This window comes from Anolis sagrei, chromosome 2 (assembly GCF_037176765.1).
Source record: "Anolis sagrei isolate rAnoSag1 chromosome 2, rAnoSag1.mat, whole genome shotgun sequence".
Taxonomy (NCBI): domain Eukaryota; kingdom Metazoa; phylum Chordata; class Lepidosauria; order Squamata; family Dactyloidae; genus Anolis; species Anolis sagrei.
In genome coordinates, this window is record NC_090022.1 from 243,918,801 (window position 1) to 243,940,181 (window position 21,381).

A 21,381-nucleotide genomic window follows, 5' to 3' on the forward strand; every position below is an offset into this window, starting at 1 on the left:
AATCTGTCTGTCCTGGAGCCCTTGTGAACTAGAATTGTTTTATTCAATCCTAACAGAAGTCATCAGAAGATGGAAAGAGCTGGTTTTAGGCTGTAACTCTATAATGCTTATTTGGGAATACTCCCTATAAAACTCAATGAGACTTATTTTTAAATAACTGAGGACCTCACCACATGGGGGAATTTCCTTGTCACAGAACACTTTGCTCATACAGATAGCCTGCCAGATCTCATCACATGACACACATCTACTTCCGATGGGGCTTCATGCCAATTGCTCTGGCAAAGTGTTCTGGGATGGTGGGATCTGGACATGGGAGACTACCTGTGTTCAGAAAGAAAATAATGGGGACAGCGTGGGTGCACACTGGAAAGTTACGCTTTCTGGCGTGTGTTGTGCAGAGTGATGGATTTGCCCCACTGCCTCATGATTTGCCCTGCTTCTGTATGGATTCCCTCAGTGTCCCCTGCATCAAGGACTTCCATATGATGAGGTCCATTGTGTCCTACTATTGTTTGGGCTTTCTTATGCTTTCTGCTAGATTGTTCGAAGATCTTGAATAATTATTTTATTCTGTTTCTTTTATTATTTTAAATACCTTTCCCTAGTTTCTCGTCTTGAAAGGCAGTTTATAAATTTATGCATTCATAATAAATGCAATAGTAAGTATTGATTTTCGTTGTTGTTATGTGCCTACAAGTTGCCTCAAACTTACAAGAACCTGATTGTAGGGTTTTCTTGGAAAATTTATTTAGAAGAGGTATGCCATTCTTGTTTTTAGTCTCAGAAAATATTGTTCTTTAAGTTTCTGTGTCTGAGCAGGAACCGGAAGTCAGGTCTCACAGAATCCTATTCAGCATTCAGACCATTGCACCACACTGGCTTTAATGTGGGTAACTGCTATTCAGATGTAATCACTGGTATATAATATTTTTTATTAAAAACCTGATATGATTGGAATAACATAGTAAAGAAATAAGAAAAACACACAATGTCAAAGTGTAGCCCAAGACTGTGCGATGGGCAAGAACTTTGTTCTGTTTAGAGCAGTGGTTCTCAACCTGGGGTCCCTAGATGTTTTTGGCCTTCAGTTCCCAGAAACCCTAACAGCTGGTAAACTGGTTGGGATTTCTGGGAGTTGTAGGCCAAAAACATCTGGCAACCCCAGGTTGAGAACCACTGGTTTAAGGCATTCTGTACCTCTTCTATTATGGAGCAAAATAGGATAACTGACTAGGGACCTTATCATATTGGCATATCAATTTGCCACACATTGTGGTGAATCTGTGGAGTCCTGGCAGGGGTCGTGGGGAACCCGTTGCCCCATATCACCCAATTCACAGTTAGGTTCATCCCACCGGGAAGAAGGGGGGGAGGGGGGGTGACGTTTCTGCTGCCCAGCTTCCCCTCATTGTTTTAAAGGCTACACAACAACAACAGCAGCAACAACAAACCTTTATTTATACCCTACCCCATCTCCCCATGGTGACTCAATGCAGCTCACAGACATAAAAAGGCAAATATCCAGTACCTTGTAATGTAATAAATAAGTAATACAGTTTAAATAGTGTAAAACAAATACCATAGTTATAAAAGCAATAATAACCACCCTATAAAACCCATTTAAACAACATTAGTAAGGGGGAAATTTGAAACCCACCCATGTTGCTGAATCATTGGTGTATGCCATTTTCCCCTTTCACCATGGAGCCGAGCTGAAGTACATGTGTAATGGGCTCCGTGGCAAAAGGGGAGAGCAAGCAGCATACGATAGGCAAATTGCCCTGTTTGATGAGGTCGTATCTGGTTCCTCACTACCGGGCCCGTAGCCAGGATTTCAATTCGGGGGGGGGGGGGGGGCTGAGTTTGTTTCTGGGGGGGGGGGGGGCTGAGTCTGAGTGAAAGAGGGTCTACGCTAGCAAACCTTTTGTATCGTTACCCCAATACCCCCATGCATATGGGATATATTGAGTATGATGATCAGATCATGATATGAATAAACATAACAGTTTAAATAATGCACCAGTAAGGCCTTTTCGTGAACCACCATGAGAATTTCGGGGGGGGGGGGGGGGGCTGAAGCCCCTCTAGCCCCCCCCCCTCCCCCCAGCTACATGCCTGTTCACCACACAGGATAAGAACTTGTGCTTACTTAGTCTTTCCACTGAAATAATGGATTGCCTCTTTGAACATGCAATGTTGATGCATCTTAAAGAACATCTAGGACAAGTGATGGATTATGAAACTGCACACAATTATGCAACTATCTAGATTAAAGTGGTGCTTTGAAATATGCAGGCATGTCCACCCATCTATGCATCACTTTATTTATATTCCATCTTTCTCCTAGACTGAGATCCAAGGCAGCTTACAAATAGAAAACAACAAACCAGAATGCACAATAAAAATGTGTAAAATACAAAATCAAGATCCAGTATTAAATAAGAACAGAAATGAGATTAATTAAAATCTTACTTTATTTTATATCAGCTAGGTGAAATGCATTCTTGACCTTTTGATCCATGGCAGTTTTAATATTCCTGGTAAACAAGCATGATAGTTCAAACTTACTTAAAAAGTACCTTAAAGCCCAAACAAACAGGTATATCAACAGGTTAATCCCTTTGATCTTTCAAAAATAGAACTCCCAGAGCAATCCATCACAAGAATTATTGACAATAACAAAACTGGGATAGGCAACAAAGCAATTTATAATGGATCTACCTTGTGTACACAAAATAACCTATTGTTGTCGAATGCTTAGTGAATACATGCCAATTGTGTTAACTTAGTCTTCATAAGGCTTTGTTTATTCTGAAACGGGGGCAGTCCAAGGTTATCTTTTTACTGTCCACAACAATTGCACAATGATTGCACGATATTAATTAATGGTTGCTGTTAATCATGAATATTATTGAAAACAGAGAAAACTGGGGGGTATCTACTTACTCTGGAAAAAAAATCTCTGGGGGATGAACAGATTATAACAGATTATCTATTTATCTCTGTTCTAAAACCAGCATGGTGTAATGGTTTGAGTGTTAGACTACAACTCTAGAGACCAGAATTTGCATCCCCACTCAGCTGTGGTAGCCCACTTTGGCCAAGTTAATACCCTCAGCCTCAGAGCACAACAAAAGCAAATTTACAAAACAAATCTTGACAAGAAAAACACTATGATAGGGTCACCTTAGGTGTGCCATAAGAAACAACTTGAATTAATATAACAACAACAAAAGATCTACATCTTGGAATGCCTTGGAGGTTTACAGGTAAGGTTAAGATGTATGGCAAAATTGGCTCTATCATGTCAAAGTGCAAATGTGTCATGGAACTTCAAAACCTATAGAAAAGTAGAGGTTCTGGCCCAGTACCCTGCTGTATTGATTTCCTATCTATAACAGAGCTTTTAAAATGAGGAAACTTTTGATTCAAGTAACATTTCTTTTTATTGCATAATATAAAAGTGATATTAGTAATAGGCAGGGCTGTAGGCAGAGAAATTTTTTGGAGGGGGGGAGGTGAAAATTTGGGGGGGGGGGTGTTTAAACCTGCCTCCTAGCTCACGTTGAAGCAAAGAGCACAGCAGGGGGCAGAACAGCCTTCCATAGCCTGCAGCTCCGCCCCTGTCAACCACCTCCACCAAGTCTGGCCTCCTTAATGAGAACCAGGTTTTTTTTAACCTGAAAAATTTTGGGGGGGGGGGGGTTGAACCTACAGGCCTGGCAATAGATGAATAGCCAGTTTTTAAAAATTAATTTTGAATCTAGACTTGGAAAACTATTTTCTTGCCACCAAGAAAATAGTTCAGCTCCGAGCCTAATTCAGACTCCATCAAGCTCCCGAAGTTATTACGATACTAATGCTATGACTTTGTGTGCCTCTCACCCAACCCCCTTGGCTCCCAAGTTTCTCTTGTTATCTTTCTGATTGTTTGGCCTGATGGGCACCTACTTATCACTGGCGCTGGTTGAAAAAATAGTAATGATAAGGGAAATGTTACTGAAACATGGCCATACAGCCTGGAAAACTCAAAGCAACCCAGCTGTATTCAGATGTGAAAGAAGGTGGAAAATGTAATGTTTTCCAAGGCACTAGACCAGTGGTTCTTAACCTGTGGGTCCCCAGATATTTTGGCCTTCAACTCTCAGAAATTCTAACTGCTGGTTAACTGGCTGGGATATCTGGGTGTTGTAGACCAAAATACCTGGGGACTCACAGATTGAGAACCACCGTACTAGACAATTGTGTAAAAGAAATAAAGTGCTAAAGAAAATTACACTTTCTAGGCACAACAAAGCCTAAAAATCTGCAATTGCAATGTTTTAAAATGTCAAGAAAGGAGGGCCCTTGTTCTTGTCACCAAAGTCATGCCAGGTGCCAGGCAAATAGATGAATGGGAGTGAATTCTTCTCTGGTTCAGATAACAGTTCAAACCAGAAAAGAATTATTTTGTTGCACTGCTTGCCTCAGTTCAGAAGTGTTCTGTCTCATCATGGTTTCTATTCTAGTTTCAAGAATAATCACTAATTGGGACATAACTCAACATCCAGATTATAAACTGTCAGGATAACTTGCTCATATTAAAACCACTTGAAAAAGTTCAGATTTGGACTATAGCCAGTATGCATGCCAGCGGCCATGGCAGCCAACAGGTTTAGGCAGTTGCAGTCCAAAAATAAGTTTTCCAGGCTCAGGGTAAAATTAACCATAGGCATATTAATGTTTGCAGAAGAACTGTAGAAACCCGAACACTTGGAAGCCTAACAAAGAAGCACTTCTTCCCAATCTTTCCTTCCATTTTTAAGACGTTAATTTTATTTTAAGAAGCTAGCATTTAAAGATGTTAATTTTATTCAAAGGTGCTGAGAATAATAGTGAACCTCTTTACATTTTCAAATTTAAGCATCGGATAGGCTGCTAAGTAGGCAAAATGTAAATAATAACAATTATTACCAGAATATTAATATTGTAGTTGTGGTAGTGGAGATATACTACACAAATGGATGCTGTGTTGATGATTGTGGTTGCATCCACACTGTAGAATGAATGCAGTTTGACACCACTTTCACTGCAATGGCTCCATGTTACGGAATCCTGTTTGGTGAGGCACTAGCACTCCTTGGCAGAGAAGGCTAAAGACATCAAACTGCAACACTATTCCATTGAGCCATGGCAGTTAAAGTGGTGTCAAACTGCATTCATTCTGCAGTGTACCCTGTTTTCCAAATCTTCCCACTGCCCCTAGTGATCCCCTCTACCCAGCTGGTCTCATTTCCATGTGTGAATTGTAAACAATTTTGAGAATAAAACTTGAAGTTTTAGTCGTTTGGTGAGCATGAAGATCTCAGTAGTTGCAGAAGAAAAAAACCCCATATGATCATGAAAAATAAATGCTACATAGACCATCAACTTTATAAAAATATGTAGACCAGATTGAGCAGTCCTTTACGTTTTTGAAAGATTCTTTAATTCCTTTTAAATATTTTTAAAATGCGAGAGAGAGCACTAAGGACACTGTTAGTCTAAATGTGTAGGTGGTGTGTTTCTAGGAGCTTAACTTTACCTAACTCCAGGTAGCATTTCAACACCCTCCCCTCCCCTCCATTCCTCGTGATGGATTGTTTGCTGAAGGTAGATAAAGATGTCTGCTGCTTCGTTCTGGAGATACTTGTCTGAATTGAATTGTGTTTTTAGAATTATTATAACTTCATGTTAATCAAATGGAATTCAGGAGCAGCAATAACAAGTATCTCCTGTTCTACCTCTCCTTTCCTTTTTACCTTTAAGTAAGTTAATACAGAAGAAAGCATAAGCAGCTTCTGGATCAAGTGGAAGTGGGGCTCATCGCTCCACAGGACATGGCAAGATTGATTCCCAGCAAATGCTTTAAGCATTATAGCCTTAGAAATCACTAAAGGCAATACAGTGGGCCCTTGTAGTCTACTTGGATTTGGTTCTGAAATTTGTGGAGGCTCAAGTCCCCTTATGTACAGTGGAATAGTAAAAGGGTGTCACTTATGTAAACTGGCAAAATCAAGGTTTGCTTTTGAGACTTTTATTTATTTTTGGAATGTTTTCAAGATGTTGAATCCATGGGTGTATAATCTGTAGACGCAGAGGGGTGAACTCTGCTATAATTGTTGTTCAGACATGATCTAAATTTTAGTAACACTATCTTAAGAGACTTCATATGCCCCCTCCCAAAGCTGTTTTCTTTCCCATATAGAAAAAATAGTATCAGAAGAATTATAGAATAATGGAGTTGGAAGAGACCGCATGGGCCATGTAGTCCAATCCCCTGCCATGCAGGAAAAGCACAATCAAAGCACCCCCAACAGATGGCCACCTAACTTATGTTTAAAAGCTTTCAAGGAAGGAGCTTCCACCACACTCCGAGGCAGAGAGTTTCACTGTTGAACAGATAGTACAGTCAGGAAGCTCTTCCTAATGTTCAGGTGGAATCTCCTTTCCTGTAATTTGAACCCATTACTCCAAGTTCTAGTCTTCATAGCAGCAGAAAACAAGCCCACTCTTTATTTCTTATGACATCTTCATAGAATCATAATCATAGAATCATAGAGTTTGAAGAGACCTCTTGAGCCATCCAGTCCAACCCCCTTCCAAGAAGCAGGAAAATCACATTCAAAGCACCTTAGACAGATGGTCATCCAGCCTTTTTTTAAAGCCTCCAAAGAAGGAGCCTCCACCACACTGGGCAGAGTCCCACTGCTGAACCCCTCCCACAGTTAGGAAGTTCTTCCTAATGTTCAGGTGGAATCTTCTTTCCTGTGGTTTGAAACCATTGATGTACATCCTAGTCTCCAGGGCAGCACAAAACAAGCTTGCTCCCTCTTTCCTATTACTTCCTCTCATATATTTATACATGGCCATCATGTCTCCTTTCAGCCTTCTCTTCTGCAAACTAAACATGCCCAGCTCTTTAAGCCATTCCTCATATGACTTGTTCTCCAGATCATTTTAGTTGCCCTTCTCTCGATACATTCCAGCTTGTCAACATCTCCCTTAAATTGTGGAGCCCAGAATTGGACACAGTATTCCAGGTGGGGTCTGACCAAGGCAGTATAGAGGGGTTCCCTGGATCTTGACACCATGACCATGTTGGTGAGTCATGGTGCACAGCATGATATTTTGCACCCCTCAACGTTTTCTGCTAATGGAGTTCGTGCCTTCCAAATAGGATGTTTAGCCTCACAACTCTGTGTGTTTTATGAGTTCCATATAAACGTCCTGCTTCTATTTTATCTCATCATAGTTTGTTAACTGTTTTTATCCTGAATATGTGGCCCGCCCATTGTCATCACTACTATGATTGTGTTTATTGGAATGTTTATTTTATGATTTTTTTCTCTTTTAATGTTATTTTGATAATGATGTTGTTTGTTGTATATGCTTTGATTTTATTGCTGTATTATATTGTCCGGGCTTGGCCCCATGTAAGCCGCTCTGAGTCCCCATTGGGGAGATGGTGGCGGGGTAGAAATAAATATGATGATGATGATGATGACGATGATGATGATGATGATGATGATGATTATTCCAGAGAGCACGGTGGACTCAAACAATGATGGATCTGGACCAAACTTGGCAGGAATACTCAACATGCCCAAATGTGAACACTGGTGGAGTTTGAGGGAAATAGACCTTGACATTTGGGAGTTGGTAGTTGCTGGGATTTATAGTTCACCTACAATCAAAGAGCATTCTGAATTCCACCTATGATGGAATTGAACCAAACTTGGCACACAGAACTCCCATGACCAACAGAAAATACTAGAAGGTGGGCATTGACCTTGAGTTTGGGAGTTGTAGTTCACCTACATCCAGAGAGCACTGTGGACTCAAACAATGATGGATCTGGACCAAACTTGGCATAGATACTCAATATGCCCAAATGTGAACAATGGTGGAGTTTGAGGGAAATAGACCTTGATATTTGGGAGTTGCTGGGATTTATAGTTCCCCTACAATCAAAGAGCATTCTGAATTCCACCGACGATGTAATTGAACCAAACTTGGCGCACAGAACTCCCATGACCAACAGAAAATACTAGAAGGGTTTGGTGGGCATTGACCTTGAGTTTTGGAGTCGTAGTTCACCTATTTCCAGAGAGCACGGTGGACTCAAACAATGATGGATCTGGACCAAACTTGGCAGGAATACTCAATATTCCCAAATGTGAACACTGGTAGAGTTTGTGGGAAATAGACCTTGATATTTGGGAGTTGCTGGGATTTATAGTTCATCTACAATCAAAGAACATTCTGAACTCCACCAATGACAGAATTGGGGCAAACTTCGCACACAGAACTCCTATGACCAACAGAAAATACTAGAAGGGTTTGGTGGACATTGAGCTTGAGTTTTGAAGTTGTTGTTCACCTACTTCCAGAGAGGATGCTGGACTCAAACAATGATGGATCTGGACCAAACTTGGCAGGAATACTCAATATGCCCAAATGTGAACACTGGTGGAGTTTGGGGGAAATAGACCTTGACATTTGGGAGTCGGTAGTTGCTGGGATTTATAGTTCACCTACAATCAAAGAACATTCTGAACCCCACCAACGATGGAAATGGGGCAAACTTGGCCAACAGAAAAGACTGTTTTCTGATGGTCTTTGGCGACCCCTCTGACACCCCCTCATGACCCCCATCTTGAGAAACACTGAATTAGGGGATTATGTAGTTAGAATCAAACAGGATTAAAAGTACAAAAATCAAAGCGGTGCCAAAGTGCATTAATTCCTCAGTGAAGAAGAGGCAGGCATCCTTTGAGAGAAACCACTGGGCAATGTCCTCCTCCTCCTCCTCCTCAGTGAGGGAGCCTGGCCTAGTCCCAAAGGTGCCAGGTGGCCGCTTCCGCCTATTGTGGCGTGGGCGTCGTTGCCAGGCGACGCCCACGCCCGGCCCCGCCCCCTCCCCGGAGGCCCCGCCCCCTCCGCGGCTTTGGCTTTCCTTGAGGCCAGTGAGTGGCAACGGCAGCAGCCACAAGCAGCTGCTGGGCGCCTGGGAGCCGCTTCTCGCGCGCGCCCGCCGGCCCGCCCTCTCCTTTCCCCTCGCTCGCGCGCGCGCTCTCCAAGGCGGGCTCTCGCGCTCCGACAGCGCGCGAGCCAGCGAGGGAGTGAACGAAAGAGAGAGCGAGAAGCAGGCACGAGGCACTCAACCGCCCGGGAGGACAACAACCAAGACCGACTCCAGGATGGAAGGGGACCGGCTGGAACCCGCCGTGAGTGGCAGGAGGAGGGGAGGGGTGCGGAGGGGAACTCTCAACAGACCGTGGAGGCAAAAGGCTGCTCTCTCTGTATGTTCCCTTTAAGTCTCAAGACACTTTGGGGGAAAGGAGTGGAGCCTGTAGTGTCAGGAGAGCCATCGAGGCGCCAGATTGCCTTTTCTCTCCCACTGAGGGAGCGTCTACACTGCAGAATCAACGCAGTTTGGCACTTCTTTCACTGCTCTGGCTCAGTGCTATAGAATTAGGAGGGTTGTGAGCTGTCAGGGTGCTCTTCAAAGAAGCTACTAGTCTCAAGGGCCCCTTCCACACAGCTAAATAAAATCGCACATTATCTGCTTTGAACTGGGATATATGGCAGTGTGGACTCAAGGTCCTTCCACACAACCCAATATCCCAGAGTATCAAGGCAGAAAACCCCACAATATCTGTTTTGAACTGGGATATATGGCAGTATAGACTCAGGACCCTTCCACACAACCCAATATCGCAGAGTATCAAGGCAGAAAACCGCACAATATCTGTTTTGAACTGGGATATATGGCAGTGTGGACTCAGGACCCTTCCACACTGCCCTATATCCCAGAATATCAAGGCAGAAAATCCCACAATATCTGCTTTGCACTGGGAGATATGGCAGTGTGGACTCAGGACCCTTCCACACAACCCTATATCCCAGAATATCAAGGCAGAAAACCCCACAATATCTGCTTTGCACTGGGAGATATGGCAGTGTGGACTCAGGACCCTTCCACACAACCCTATATCCCAGAATATCAAGGCAGAAAACCCCACAATATCTGCTTTGGACTGGGATATATGGCAGTGTAGACTCAGGACCCTTCCACACAACCCTATATCCCAGAATATCAAGGCAGAAAACCCCACAATATCTGCTTTGAACTGGGATATATGGCAGTGTAGACTCAGGGCCCCTCCACACTGCCCTATATCGCAGAGTATCAAGGTAGAAAATCCCACAATATCTGCTTTGAACTGGGTTATCTGAGTCCACACTCAAGAGTGAAGAGAGAGGGGGGCAGAAGACAGTTCCACCTTGTCTCCTGTGCTTTACTAATAATATAATATATTGTATATACATATATTTATAATATTGTAATATAATATAATACTACTACCATCAATACAATATTATAATTATATATGTTATATTACATGTAGTATTACTCATAATATTACAGTATAATGGTGTAAACAATATAGTAATATATAATACTGATATTGTACTATGCTAATAATATAATATATTGTATGTGTGTGTGTGTGTATAAGTATAAGTAAAGGTAAAGGTTGTCCCCTGACATTAAGTCCAGTCATGTCCGACTCTGGGGTGTGGTGCTCATCTTCATTTCTAAGCCGAAGAGCCAGCATTGTCCGTAGACACCTCTGAGGTCATGTGGCCAGCATGACTGCATGGAGCATCGCTACCTATTGATCTACTCACATTTACATGTTTTCGAACTGCTAGGTTGGCAGAAGCTGGGGCTGACAGCGGAAGCTTACGTCGCTCCCCGGGTGTGTGTGTGTGTATATATATATATATAGATAGATAGATAGATAGATAGCAAGCCGCTCTGAGTCCCCTTCGGGGTGAGAAGGGCAGCATATAAATGTCGTAAATAAATAAATAATGTGGGATTTTCTGCCTTGATATTCTGGAATATCAGGCTGTGTGGAAGGGCCCTTAGATAACCCAGTTCAAAGCAGATATTGTGGGTTATACTGCGTTATATGGCTGTGTGAAAGGTCCAGGATTATGTGACATTGAGGGTGCATCTACTCTGGGGAATAGAAGCAGTTGGACACCACCTTAACTTCAGTGGCTCAGTGTTAGGGAATTAAATAGATTTTTAGTTTTGTGAGGTGTTTGTCCTTCTCTTGTCAGAGAGCTTTGGTGCTCCAAGAAGCATCAGATCGCAGGATTATGTGCATTGAGGGCACATCTACACTGTAAAACAGGCACGGGCAAACTTTGGCCCTCCAAGGGGGTTTGGACTTCAGTTCCCACCATTCCTGGCAGCCTCAGGCGCCTTCCTTTTCCTGAGGCTGTTAGGAATGGTGAGAACCGAAGTCCAAAACCCCTGGAGGGCCTAAGATTGCCCATGCTTGCTGTAGAAGGAATGCAGTTTGACACTATTTTAACTGCCATGGCAAGTGCTATAGAATTCGTATTTTTGCGAGGCGTGCATCCTCCTCTGTTGTAGGGCCCTGGTGCCACAAAAAGCCACAAATCTCAGGCTTGTGTGGCATTGAGGACACATCTACACTGCATAATAACTCATGCTGGGATTCAGTGTGAAGGAATTGTTGTCGTTGTAGTTTTACAAGGTCCTTCCGCCTTCTCTGCCAAAGAAACAATAATGGCAATGATTCCACAGCATTGAGCCATGGGAGTTAGAGTGATGTCAAACTGCATTAATGCTACAGACTAGTGTATGAACCCTATGTCTTGTATAGATTTCTATTTAGTCTGGAGTACACAGCAAGGGTACCTAGATTGAAGGAATATACATGTGTTTCTGAGAACTGATAGATACTTGTTCATTATACATAAGGTGTACGGGGTCAGTAATCACTGTACATTATGGATGAAGTTCTGCAGTGTAAATGCACCCTGAGAAAGCCTTTCCCAGCTCCTTCCGGGGGCGGGGGGGGGGGGGTTGTAGTTGTCTCCTTCAGAGTCTGACTTTCCTCCCTCCCTGAAGGCTGATTCCTCTTTCTTCTGTTTGCTTAACACACGCAAGGCAAGGGCTGGGTGGGTTGAGCCTTCCTTGCGCCAGAGTTTTTGTGCAGACTCATGGTGCTGCAAAGGACCGCTTGGTGGACTCTTACATCAAAGAGGATTTCTGTAAGTTGCTTCCCTCTGACTGGGGATGGGGAGGGGTTGACTGGGATCTGCTAAGATCCGCAGAGGGTGGGGCAGGACAAACGCAGTGTGGTTTATGTGTATCTGGGAGAGCTAGAGCTGTTTTTCCCATGTGCTGGGAAGATGCTGAACATGGAGAAACTATCACAGAGCAGTGAATTTACATCTCACCTTTTGTCCAAAATGGGACTTATTGCTGACTAATTTTACACTGGCCCACACACATTTTGTTGCCTCAAATGTTAGCCCTGTTTCTGGATATATTTGACCTGATTCTGAAAAAATGGCACCAGTTTCCCCCTATCAGCTCTAGTTTCTGAGGGTTTTTTTCATGTCAGGAGCGACTTGTGTTACTGCAAGTTGCTTCTGATGTGAGAGAATTGGCTATCTGCAAGGGCGTTGCCCAGAGAACGCCCAGATGTTTTACCATCTAATGGGAAGCTTCTCTCATGTCCCTGCATGGGAAGCTGGAGCTGACAAATGCGAGCTCACCCTGCTCCCCAGATTTGAATCATTGTCCTTTTGGTCAACAGTTCTGCTGACACAAGGGTTTAGCCCACTGCGCCACTGGGGGCTCCTAGTTTCTGAGTTACATAGAGCATATGCCATGCACCAGTCATAGAATCATAGAGTTGGAAGAGACCTCATGGGCAATCCAGTACAACCCCCTGACAAGAAGCAGGAATATTGCATTCAAAGCATCCCTGACAGATGGCCATCCAGCCTCTGTTTAAAAGCTTCAAAAGAAGAAGCCTCCACCATACTCTGGGGCAGAGTTCCACTGCTGAATGGCTCTCACAGGAAGTTCTTCCTGATGTTCAGGTCAAGCAATCTTCATCTGCTTGACCATTAAAAAGTGTTATAACCATATCTAAAAAACTAGAGCTGATGTGGTCTATCCAATGCACTTTTCTGAACCAGTGTCCTAAGTAATTCTAGGAACAGGTCTAAAAGCCAAGGCACCAAATTTGTTTTTTAGTTGGGCTGTGTTAAAATTTAAAGAGAAAAAGAAAGGAAATGCGGGTAAGTAGCCACAAGATCTTCATGTGAGATATGACTAGTGGGATGCCTCACGGTTCTGTCCTAGGCCTAGTTTTATTTAATTTTTTTAAATAAATGACTGTGGCCCCATCTACACTGACCATTTAATGCAGTTTGAAGGTAGTTTCAAACTGTAGCAGCCACACACCAAACTCCTACATAAGCGCATGAAAGAAAACCCTTAATGCATATCAGTACTCTGTGGTTTTTGTAATGACCATCCGGGCCTGAGTTTGGTTCCAAGATTTCCTATGTGATCATCTGTATAGTGAAAACCACTTTCTTCAAAACTGGATTAAATGGTCAGTGTAGATGTGCCATGTGATAATGAAATAAAATGAAAAATTATCAAATTTGGGATGGATGAATTAGGCAATACTGGAATGTTTCTGACAGACTAAAGACATGGGCCATCAGACTGGCAACAAAGATCCGCCTAGTCAAAGCCATGGTATTCCCTGTAGTCACCTACGGAGGTGAGAGCTGGACCTTAGGGAAGGCTGAGCGAAGGAAGATCGATGCTTTTGAGCTGTGGTGCTGGAGGAAAGTGCTGAGAGTGCCTTGGACTGCGAGAAGATCCAACCAGTCCATCCTCCAGGAAATAAAACCCGACTGCTCACTGGAGGGAAAGATACTAGAGACAAAGTTGAAGTATTTTGGCCACATCATGAGGAGACAGGAAAGCCTAGAGAAGACAATTATGCTGGGGAAAGTGGAAGGCAAAAGGAAGAGGGGCCGACCAAAGGCAAGATGGATGGATGGCATCCTTGAAGTGACCGGACTGACCTTGAGGGAGCTGGGGGTGGTAACGGCCGACAGGGAGCTCTGGCGTGGGCTGGTCCATGAGGTCACGAAGAGTCGGAGACGACTGAACGAATGAACAACAAAGACATGGGCGAAGCCTAGCAAATGTTGCAAAATAGATATGCAAGTGATATATATGGAAATTTATAAGAATGAGAGAAAATATCGACATCTAGTTCTAGAGACCTGATGCCGATACTTAATATTAGTTTAAAATATTACACAACAACAAAGTGGGCAATTGTCTGTTGTTGATTTATAAATTAGAAATGTGTTACCAAAAATAGAAGCATGGTTATATAATATCATTTAAAGGGCGTAAAGGGGGAAAAAACCATGTGATCGTGAATGTGATATTTGCAGAACTGTTTTCTTGTATCTCTTAGTTTGTGTATATAGGGATGTGTTTCGTTTTGTGATAAATTGAATTTTCAGCATGGAAACTTATAAGAATGATTTATGATGGGTTGAAGAAAAAAACTACTAATCTGTTTCTAGAGATGTGATGCCAATACTTAATATTCATTTGAAATGTTATTTAATATTTTCACTATTTGAGGTAAAACCCACCACAGATCACCTTTGGTACTATGTGAGAATAAAATGTGTTGTACAAACAAAGCATGACAACCAACAAGGCAAATTGGTTACAGTAATCAACTGAACTCCAGTTGGAATAAAAAGGTTGTTTTTTTTTAATTAAAAAAATCCTGTTCAACATGTAACAAATATGTTTAAAGTGCAGTGAGGGGCTACATGCCTTTTCTGAGGTGGGTATAGTGAAGAGATGGGGCTGCCATTGAACAGGGTCTGTTTGCAAGAACTGCAGCTATATTCCCATCTGCATAGCTGGCTCTTCAGGAAGAATGCAGTTCCATCTATTATTGATTTTAAATCTACATACAGATTTCTTGTGTTGGCCAACGCTATTGCCTGAATTAAGCTTCGTCTGTCCTGGAACTACATGCACTTATTCTAAATTTCTGCTGTCTCCCTAGGATTATTAGATGGAAAGGAGGTATATTGCCATCCCTCAAACCTCTCAATAACATCTTACAAAATGTCATATAAATGTGTATGGAGATAGAAGACCAATGGTCTTTGGATGAGATAGAACCTTCACAATCAAAAAAGTTCTGTAGAAAAAAATATCTAGAGCCTGTGTTAAACTTATAAGTTGTGTCCCAAAGGAGCAGACTAAAAAGATACCACAGTCAATTGCAGCAAGAGTCTACAGCAGGAATGGGCAAACATTGGCCCTCCAGGTGTTTTGGATTTCAACTCCCAAAAATCCCAGCTAGTTAACTGGCTATTCGGAATTATGGGAATTGAAGTCCAAAACATCTGGAGGGCTGAAGTTTGCTCATGCCTGGTCTGCAGGGTATCAAGAAGGTTATCTTTTCCCTAGCCATTCCCTATGACTTCCTCATCAGATGAAAAAGATGATTTCCATGCTCAAAACAGGTCTAAAGAGGGATGAAATCGATCTAAATAACCAGTGTCATCAATGACTATCTGGAATCCCAGAGAATAAAAGGAAACTTCCCAAAATATAAAGTAATAAGCAAGGCTACAAGTGGCATCTTTTCCCCATCTAAGCATTGTGTATAGAATGCTAAACCAGCTGAGGTATTTTGATATGAGAGACACAAAATTTCCAGAAGTATCTTTTCCCCATTATGGCTGTCAAAATACAATAATGGCACCCTGTCCTTTTGTTACATCCAAAGAAAGTCTTCTTGCCTGAAATGGTCCCAACATTCTGCTTCGTGATAGAACTAGCATAAGATATACCAGTTTAAAAAATGTGAAATATCTTCAGTTCATTTGAATAAGTGTCTTGAATGTACAGATGGTTTCATACCCACAAGAAATTGTCTTTGAAATGATCTCTGTGTTGCTAGTGGTGCTCAAAACTCCTCTGATAAAACAATGGGACAACAACAACAAAACAGAGTGTGTAATCACAGGACATGATGATAAATTTCATAATGTTTTCAGTCAGTTTAGAACATTTTGTATTCTCTTACAAATATATTATGGGCTAACATATAAAGCCACCTTTTCCCTTTTCCCTTTGAATGAATGGGAGGTGAAACTTTTGCTTCTGGAAAATTATCATCACTCACTGAACTAATGGCAGTACAATTCACAAAGTGCGATTCCCAAAAGGCAAAGACTTGAGCATTACAGAGCCTGGTTCCTAATCTATTCAACCAGGCTATAACTTATTCTGACTGAATTGTAACAGGGACAAACATCTCTCTCATAACAATGTGTTTTCTTGTTCCTCGGGGTTCTTTTGGAAGAGAGGCAAAGCATACTGCTGTAATGCACACTAGAGTACGTTAATTTAAAGGGAGAACAATATATTTTTGTATGCAGCTTTTCTAACCAGTACTAGGAAATAAAATTAATGATATACAGTAGTTGCTTGGAGCTCCAGGTATCAGTGGATTGTTTTTACTTATACCTTAAAGTAGCTATATAAATACATTAAAATTGTTTCCACATCTAACAATGTATTTGTAAAATGTGTTGCTGATGTTTACTGCCATACTATGGAATCTCTGTGAAAGTGCAGCCTCCAAAGCAGAACTTAAATAGAAATTTGTAATACTCCTTTTTGTTAGTATTGGCATTGTATTTGTTTTCTAACTTCACAGTGGAGACAGGATGTAATTTCTAATTGTATATACTGTTATGGCTATGGTTACCATTTTAGTTGTCAGGGTCCTATCTTCAGAACCTGAGATTTATAGTTTGGTGAGGTGTTTAGAATTCTCAGAGTGCTGTCATGCTGCAGTCCAATAAATATCTCCTTATTAGAAAATTTCAAATATCTCATTGATTATAAATCCTTGGATTTTTAGGTTAGGATTCTTTATGCCAAAGTAAGATGAAATTGTCATTAACCGTATAGCATGTGTGTGTGTGTGTGCACGTGTGTATGGATGTGTGTGTGTGTATTGTATGTATGTGTGTGTGTGCTAGTCCTCCTAAAAGTTTAATATGTGCCCAGAAGCTGAGTGGAGCAAATATAAAAGGAGGAAGTTTTCCGTTTACTTTGGTTTTGAATATTTGGTTAGAGCAGTGGTCCCCAACCTTCTTTTGACCAGTGACCACTTTGATGAGGGACCACTTTCCAAAAGGGTTACAAATCAATTTTTGGTCAACTTTAGATTCAGTTTGGGGTGCTGATTCAGAAAATTGCATTGGATAGACCACAACAGCTCTAGTTTCTGATACAGAACATATGCTGAGGTCAGCAACAGGGGAGAAGTTGCAGCAGTGCAAAAGGAGTGGAAATTAAATAAATAAATAAAGAGGAAGGAGGCTTGCAGACCAGGTTTTCATCCTTGCAACCCACTGGTGGTCTATGGCCCACAGGTTAAGAACCACTGGGTTAGAGGCTTTTGGGTAAAAGACTGGTATTGTTTTAACAGAGAATACGTTTCAAAGATCCCTAAACAAAAGAAAGCAGGAACAATAACTTTGATAATCATGACAATTGTTTGTAAAATTCAGACCATCCAGTTTTTTAAAAAAAATATTATCAGTATGTTGATACTCTCATAATAGCACTAAATCTTATGATTGTACAGATTGAGTCTCCTTTATCCAAAATGCTTGGACAAGCAGCTTCATACATAGTCTGAATATAATTTTATAGGCAATATTTATTAGTAATTTTGTCCATGAAACAAAGTTTGTGTATGTCAAACCATCAGAAAACAAAATTGTCACTACCTCAGCTACCCACATGGAAATTTTGGAATTCCAGAGAAAAGATGCTCAACCTATAGTTCGTTCTTAACTTAATTTACTCGTCTTCATTATTACTTACAAGATTGAATTAGAATATCAGTGCAGTCCTTGGATATTATAAAAAATCTACAGTGCAATTCACACGATCTTTCTGGGTACTGAAATAAAACAGGAAAAATTAAGACATAAAAATCTAATATTTCAGGTTTTTAAAGAACTGATTGAAATAATATGTAATATGTAATTTTTGTTTCTATAGGTTGCCTCATTGCTAGTTTTTACAATAACAGTAAAAAGTCTGTCTTATTTGTTTACAGGTTACCATTAAGAATATTGAACGAGAACTCATCTGCCCAGCATGCAAGGAGTTATTTACCCATCCAGTTATTCTCCCTTGTCAACACAGCATCTGCCACAAATGTGTAAAAGAAATCCTCTACTTCTCACTTGAAGATTCGTTCAATGATTCTGCCTCAGAGACTTCCAATCAAAGTAGCCCTCGCAACCGAATGCATTCCCCTAGCTTGGATAAAATTGACAGGGTTAATAGATCAGGTATGTGATTATGACAACACAGGTCATTAGCACAACATCTGAATAGCAAAGTTTATTTTTAAGTTTTCAAACATTTTCAGTTGTTAACGTGTAAAGGTTAAACATTAATTACTCTTATTTCCAGGATTCCTTACAATATTATAATCCCAACCAAACAGATTTTAGAAAAAAATGCACATGAATCAGTTAGTGCTATATATCTTCATCAAACTTAATGGGTGAGCTTGATTGGTTTATGCTACATAGATTGCACTTTCCTAAGAATATATCATACCTTTTTGCTGATTTAATTTCCAGGCTCTCAGAGCTCTTTCCAGTCCAAATCTGTCTGCATTCTCTATTCTTAATACATTTTATTAGAAATAAGCACCACACCGTAATGCAATTTACTGCAAGAAAGAGTGGCTAGTGTCATAGGTTTGATTTCTCCACTCACTTCTCTCCTTAGCTATCACTAGTTTGGGTACTGTTCCATTATCCGGACGGAGATCACTTGGGGGCGCTAGAGAGGGAATAGTAGTCCATTTTATTGCGGGGGAGGGGGGGAGGGGGGAGGGAGTTGAAGGAGGAAAACCATTTTCCCCAGTTTTGCTAGTTATTCTTCCTCTCCCTTCCCATATCATATACAAGGGTTGTTTCCATGACGGGGACATGGGTGGGGGAAATAACAGGAAAACAGGAGGAAATGATTTGCCTCCTTCAATCTATCCTCCACCCCCATAAAATGGACTATCCTCTTCTCTTTAGCATCCCCTAGTGGCCTCCGTCTAGATAATGGAACAGTAACCTAGTTTCTATTGCACAAAGTGATATCTCATACATGATACATAATCACCTGTGATATTTTATAAGTCAGACTGTTTTTCCATCTTATTTACTCTCCTTAGTGTTTATATGTTAACGTTTCAAGAGTAGAAAGCCTCTATTCTCCTGAGAGCCGAACTAAATGAATGGTAGTTGATCCTATCCCCCAGCACTTTTGAATATGGGGGTTCTAATAAACAAAAACAATGAAATAAAAATTAACGAAATCCCCAGTCTGAAACTTGCTCCACCAAAATTTAATACAGTCATACCTTATGTTTTCAAAATAATTTCTGTGACTATCTGCATATGTGAAATGTCTTTTAAATAAATACAATACATTTATAGAAATGCTGTTGGATAAGCACCAAAATAGGGTTGTAAGCCTATGTGGAATGCATAAACTGAATATATATGTTTGTGTGAGAGAGTGTTGGAATGTAAAGGTATTGGTAACCTTTTTTGCTGGAAATAAAAAAAAATACATTGTTGGTAGAAATCATAACAACAATGATTAAAACTTACATTACTATATCCTGTAGTTAAAAGCATTTTTTCTTTCAAATAATTATAGTCTATCAATAAGAGATATTGATGTCTTTTTGTTAGTAAATCAACATTTTTTTCCTTATTTCAAGCCTCCTCTAAGAATTGTGCAGCCCAATCTGATGCTTGTCTATAAAAATGAAAATCAGAAAGTGTGATGGGGTTTATGTCTAAATTCATGAGGTTACCACCTAAGCCAAATTTTGTAAATCAGAGGTGGATAGTTGTGGGTGCCTATATCTTTCCACTTCAACTCTAACAATTACTCACCATTGGCTATGTTAGTTACAATGAATGGCACCAAAAGCCAAAGACATCGTGAAGGCCATAGTTGCTCATTTGTGCTTAATTTAATGGAAAGGAGAACGGTTGATATATATCTTGCATATACAGTAATAAACCAATAGAAATTCCTTTCTTTTCAGCTTCTAAAAACAATTCTCTGTTCATTGTTTACAGCCTCACAGAGGAGGTCACTTGGGTGGAGAGGTAGAAATTCTTCACTTTTGTATTGCTGTAGATAGCTCTTATTAGTACTTGGGTCTTATCTTTAGATTAGACTTCTCTTAAGATCAGTGGTCAAGTCCAAGCTTAGCGGGTTGATAGAAATACATTACTCAGGAAATACTGCTTTCAGTTTTGTGCAACAGCTACAAAGGTCAACTGGATTCAAAAGTGAAACGTAAAGCCTCTTTTTTTGAAAAGGATTTTAAAATTACCATGCAAATAAGACTCTTATAAATAGCTAGTTTTTAAAAATCAGATCTTGGTATGCTTCTGTTACCCACAAAGCAACAAATTAGACTCTCAAATGTACATTATCATGTAACATACAGTGCTGTTATTAGTTGTCATGTTCAAAAGTGCATATGTGACCCATAGAATTAAATAAATGATCGATAAAGTAATATATCCTGATATAATGCACCCTAATTTAGAGCAAAATAATTTCTAAAAAAAGTTATGTGGAAGACTCCAAGAATTAGTTTTGTGGTGCTGAAGTTGCATCTTAACCCTGGCACGTAGGGTAGTTTCCTTTAACATGCCTTCGCTTGGAAGGAGTGCCACAATACTGTTTCTGGTTTATTGGAAATAAATAACCCTTAAGTCGTTTAAAAAGCTTTTGCTTAATACTTTCTAGTCTTCTATACATTTCAACCCATAAAACCCCTTGATCATAATGCTGAATCAGTCCATTACAATCTGCCTAAATCTCTCATAGTTAGGTGTTTCATCTCCTCTTTCACTGTGTGAGGAGGAATTGAGAAGTTTTGACTACATTTTATGATCAGCTTGCTCTGCCATCGAATCCTGTACAGTGGTGGTTCTTACCTATTATGTGGTAAGGTGGGTAGGTCTTTTTAGGTTCCTATCATAGCACAGCTCTTTGCATGATCTTCCTCTCTTCCAAGAATAGGGTACTCTATGTATGAGAGCTGTAAGCTGGGCTCATTTGGCCAGTCATTGAAAGACCTCACAACCTCTGATGATGCTTGCCATAGATGCAGGCGAAGCGTCAGGAGAGAATGCCTCGCATGGCCATACAGCCTGAAAAAACCTACAACAATCCAGTGATTCCAGCCACGAAAGCCTTCAACAATACATTAAAAGATAGCTTAGAAATATGGAGATGTAGAGACAATAATACTTATGCCACAATGTTTGGGGATTTTACCAATTTTTCTTGGTTTTGCTGAAGATCTTGAGTCCATTTTGGCTTAT

General features: G+C 40.7%; 1 protein-coding gene across 5 annotated transcripts in view; it reads left to right on the forward strand.

The window, feature by feature from the left end:
• Positions 1 to 21,381, forward strand: part of TRIM36 (tripartite motif containing 36) — a 65,818-nt gene that overhangs the window by 17,883 nt on the left and 26,554 nt on the right. For 2 of the 5 annotated variants that reach the window (XM_060761919.2, XM_060761923.2), the window contains exons 2-3: positions 18,072 to 18,309; positions 20,119 to 20,148. In XM_060761919.2, coding sequence (XP_060617902.1) covers positions 18,072 to 18,309; positions 20,119 to 20,148 — 268 coding nt within the window. Of the gene's footprint in view, positions 1 to 9,030; positions 9,252 to 18,071; positions 18,310 to 20,118; positions 20,149 to 21,381 lie in introns of those variants that run through there. The other 3 variants (XM_060761920.2, XM_060761924.2, XM_060761922.2) reach the window with 2 other exon arrangements.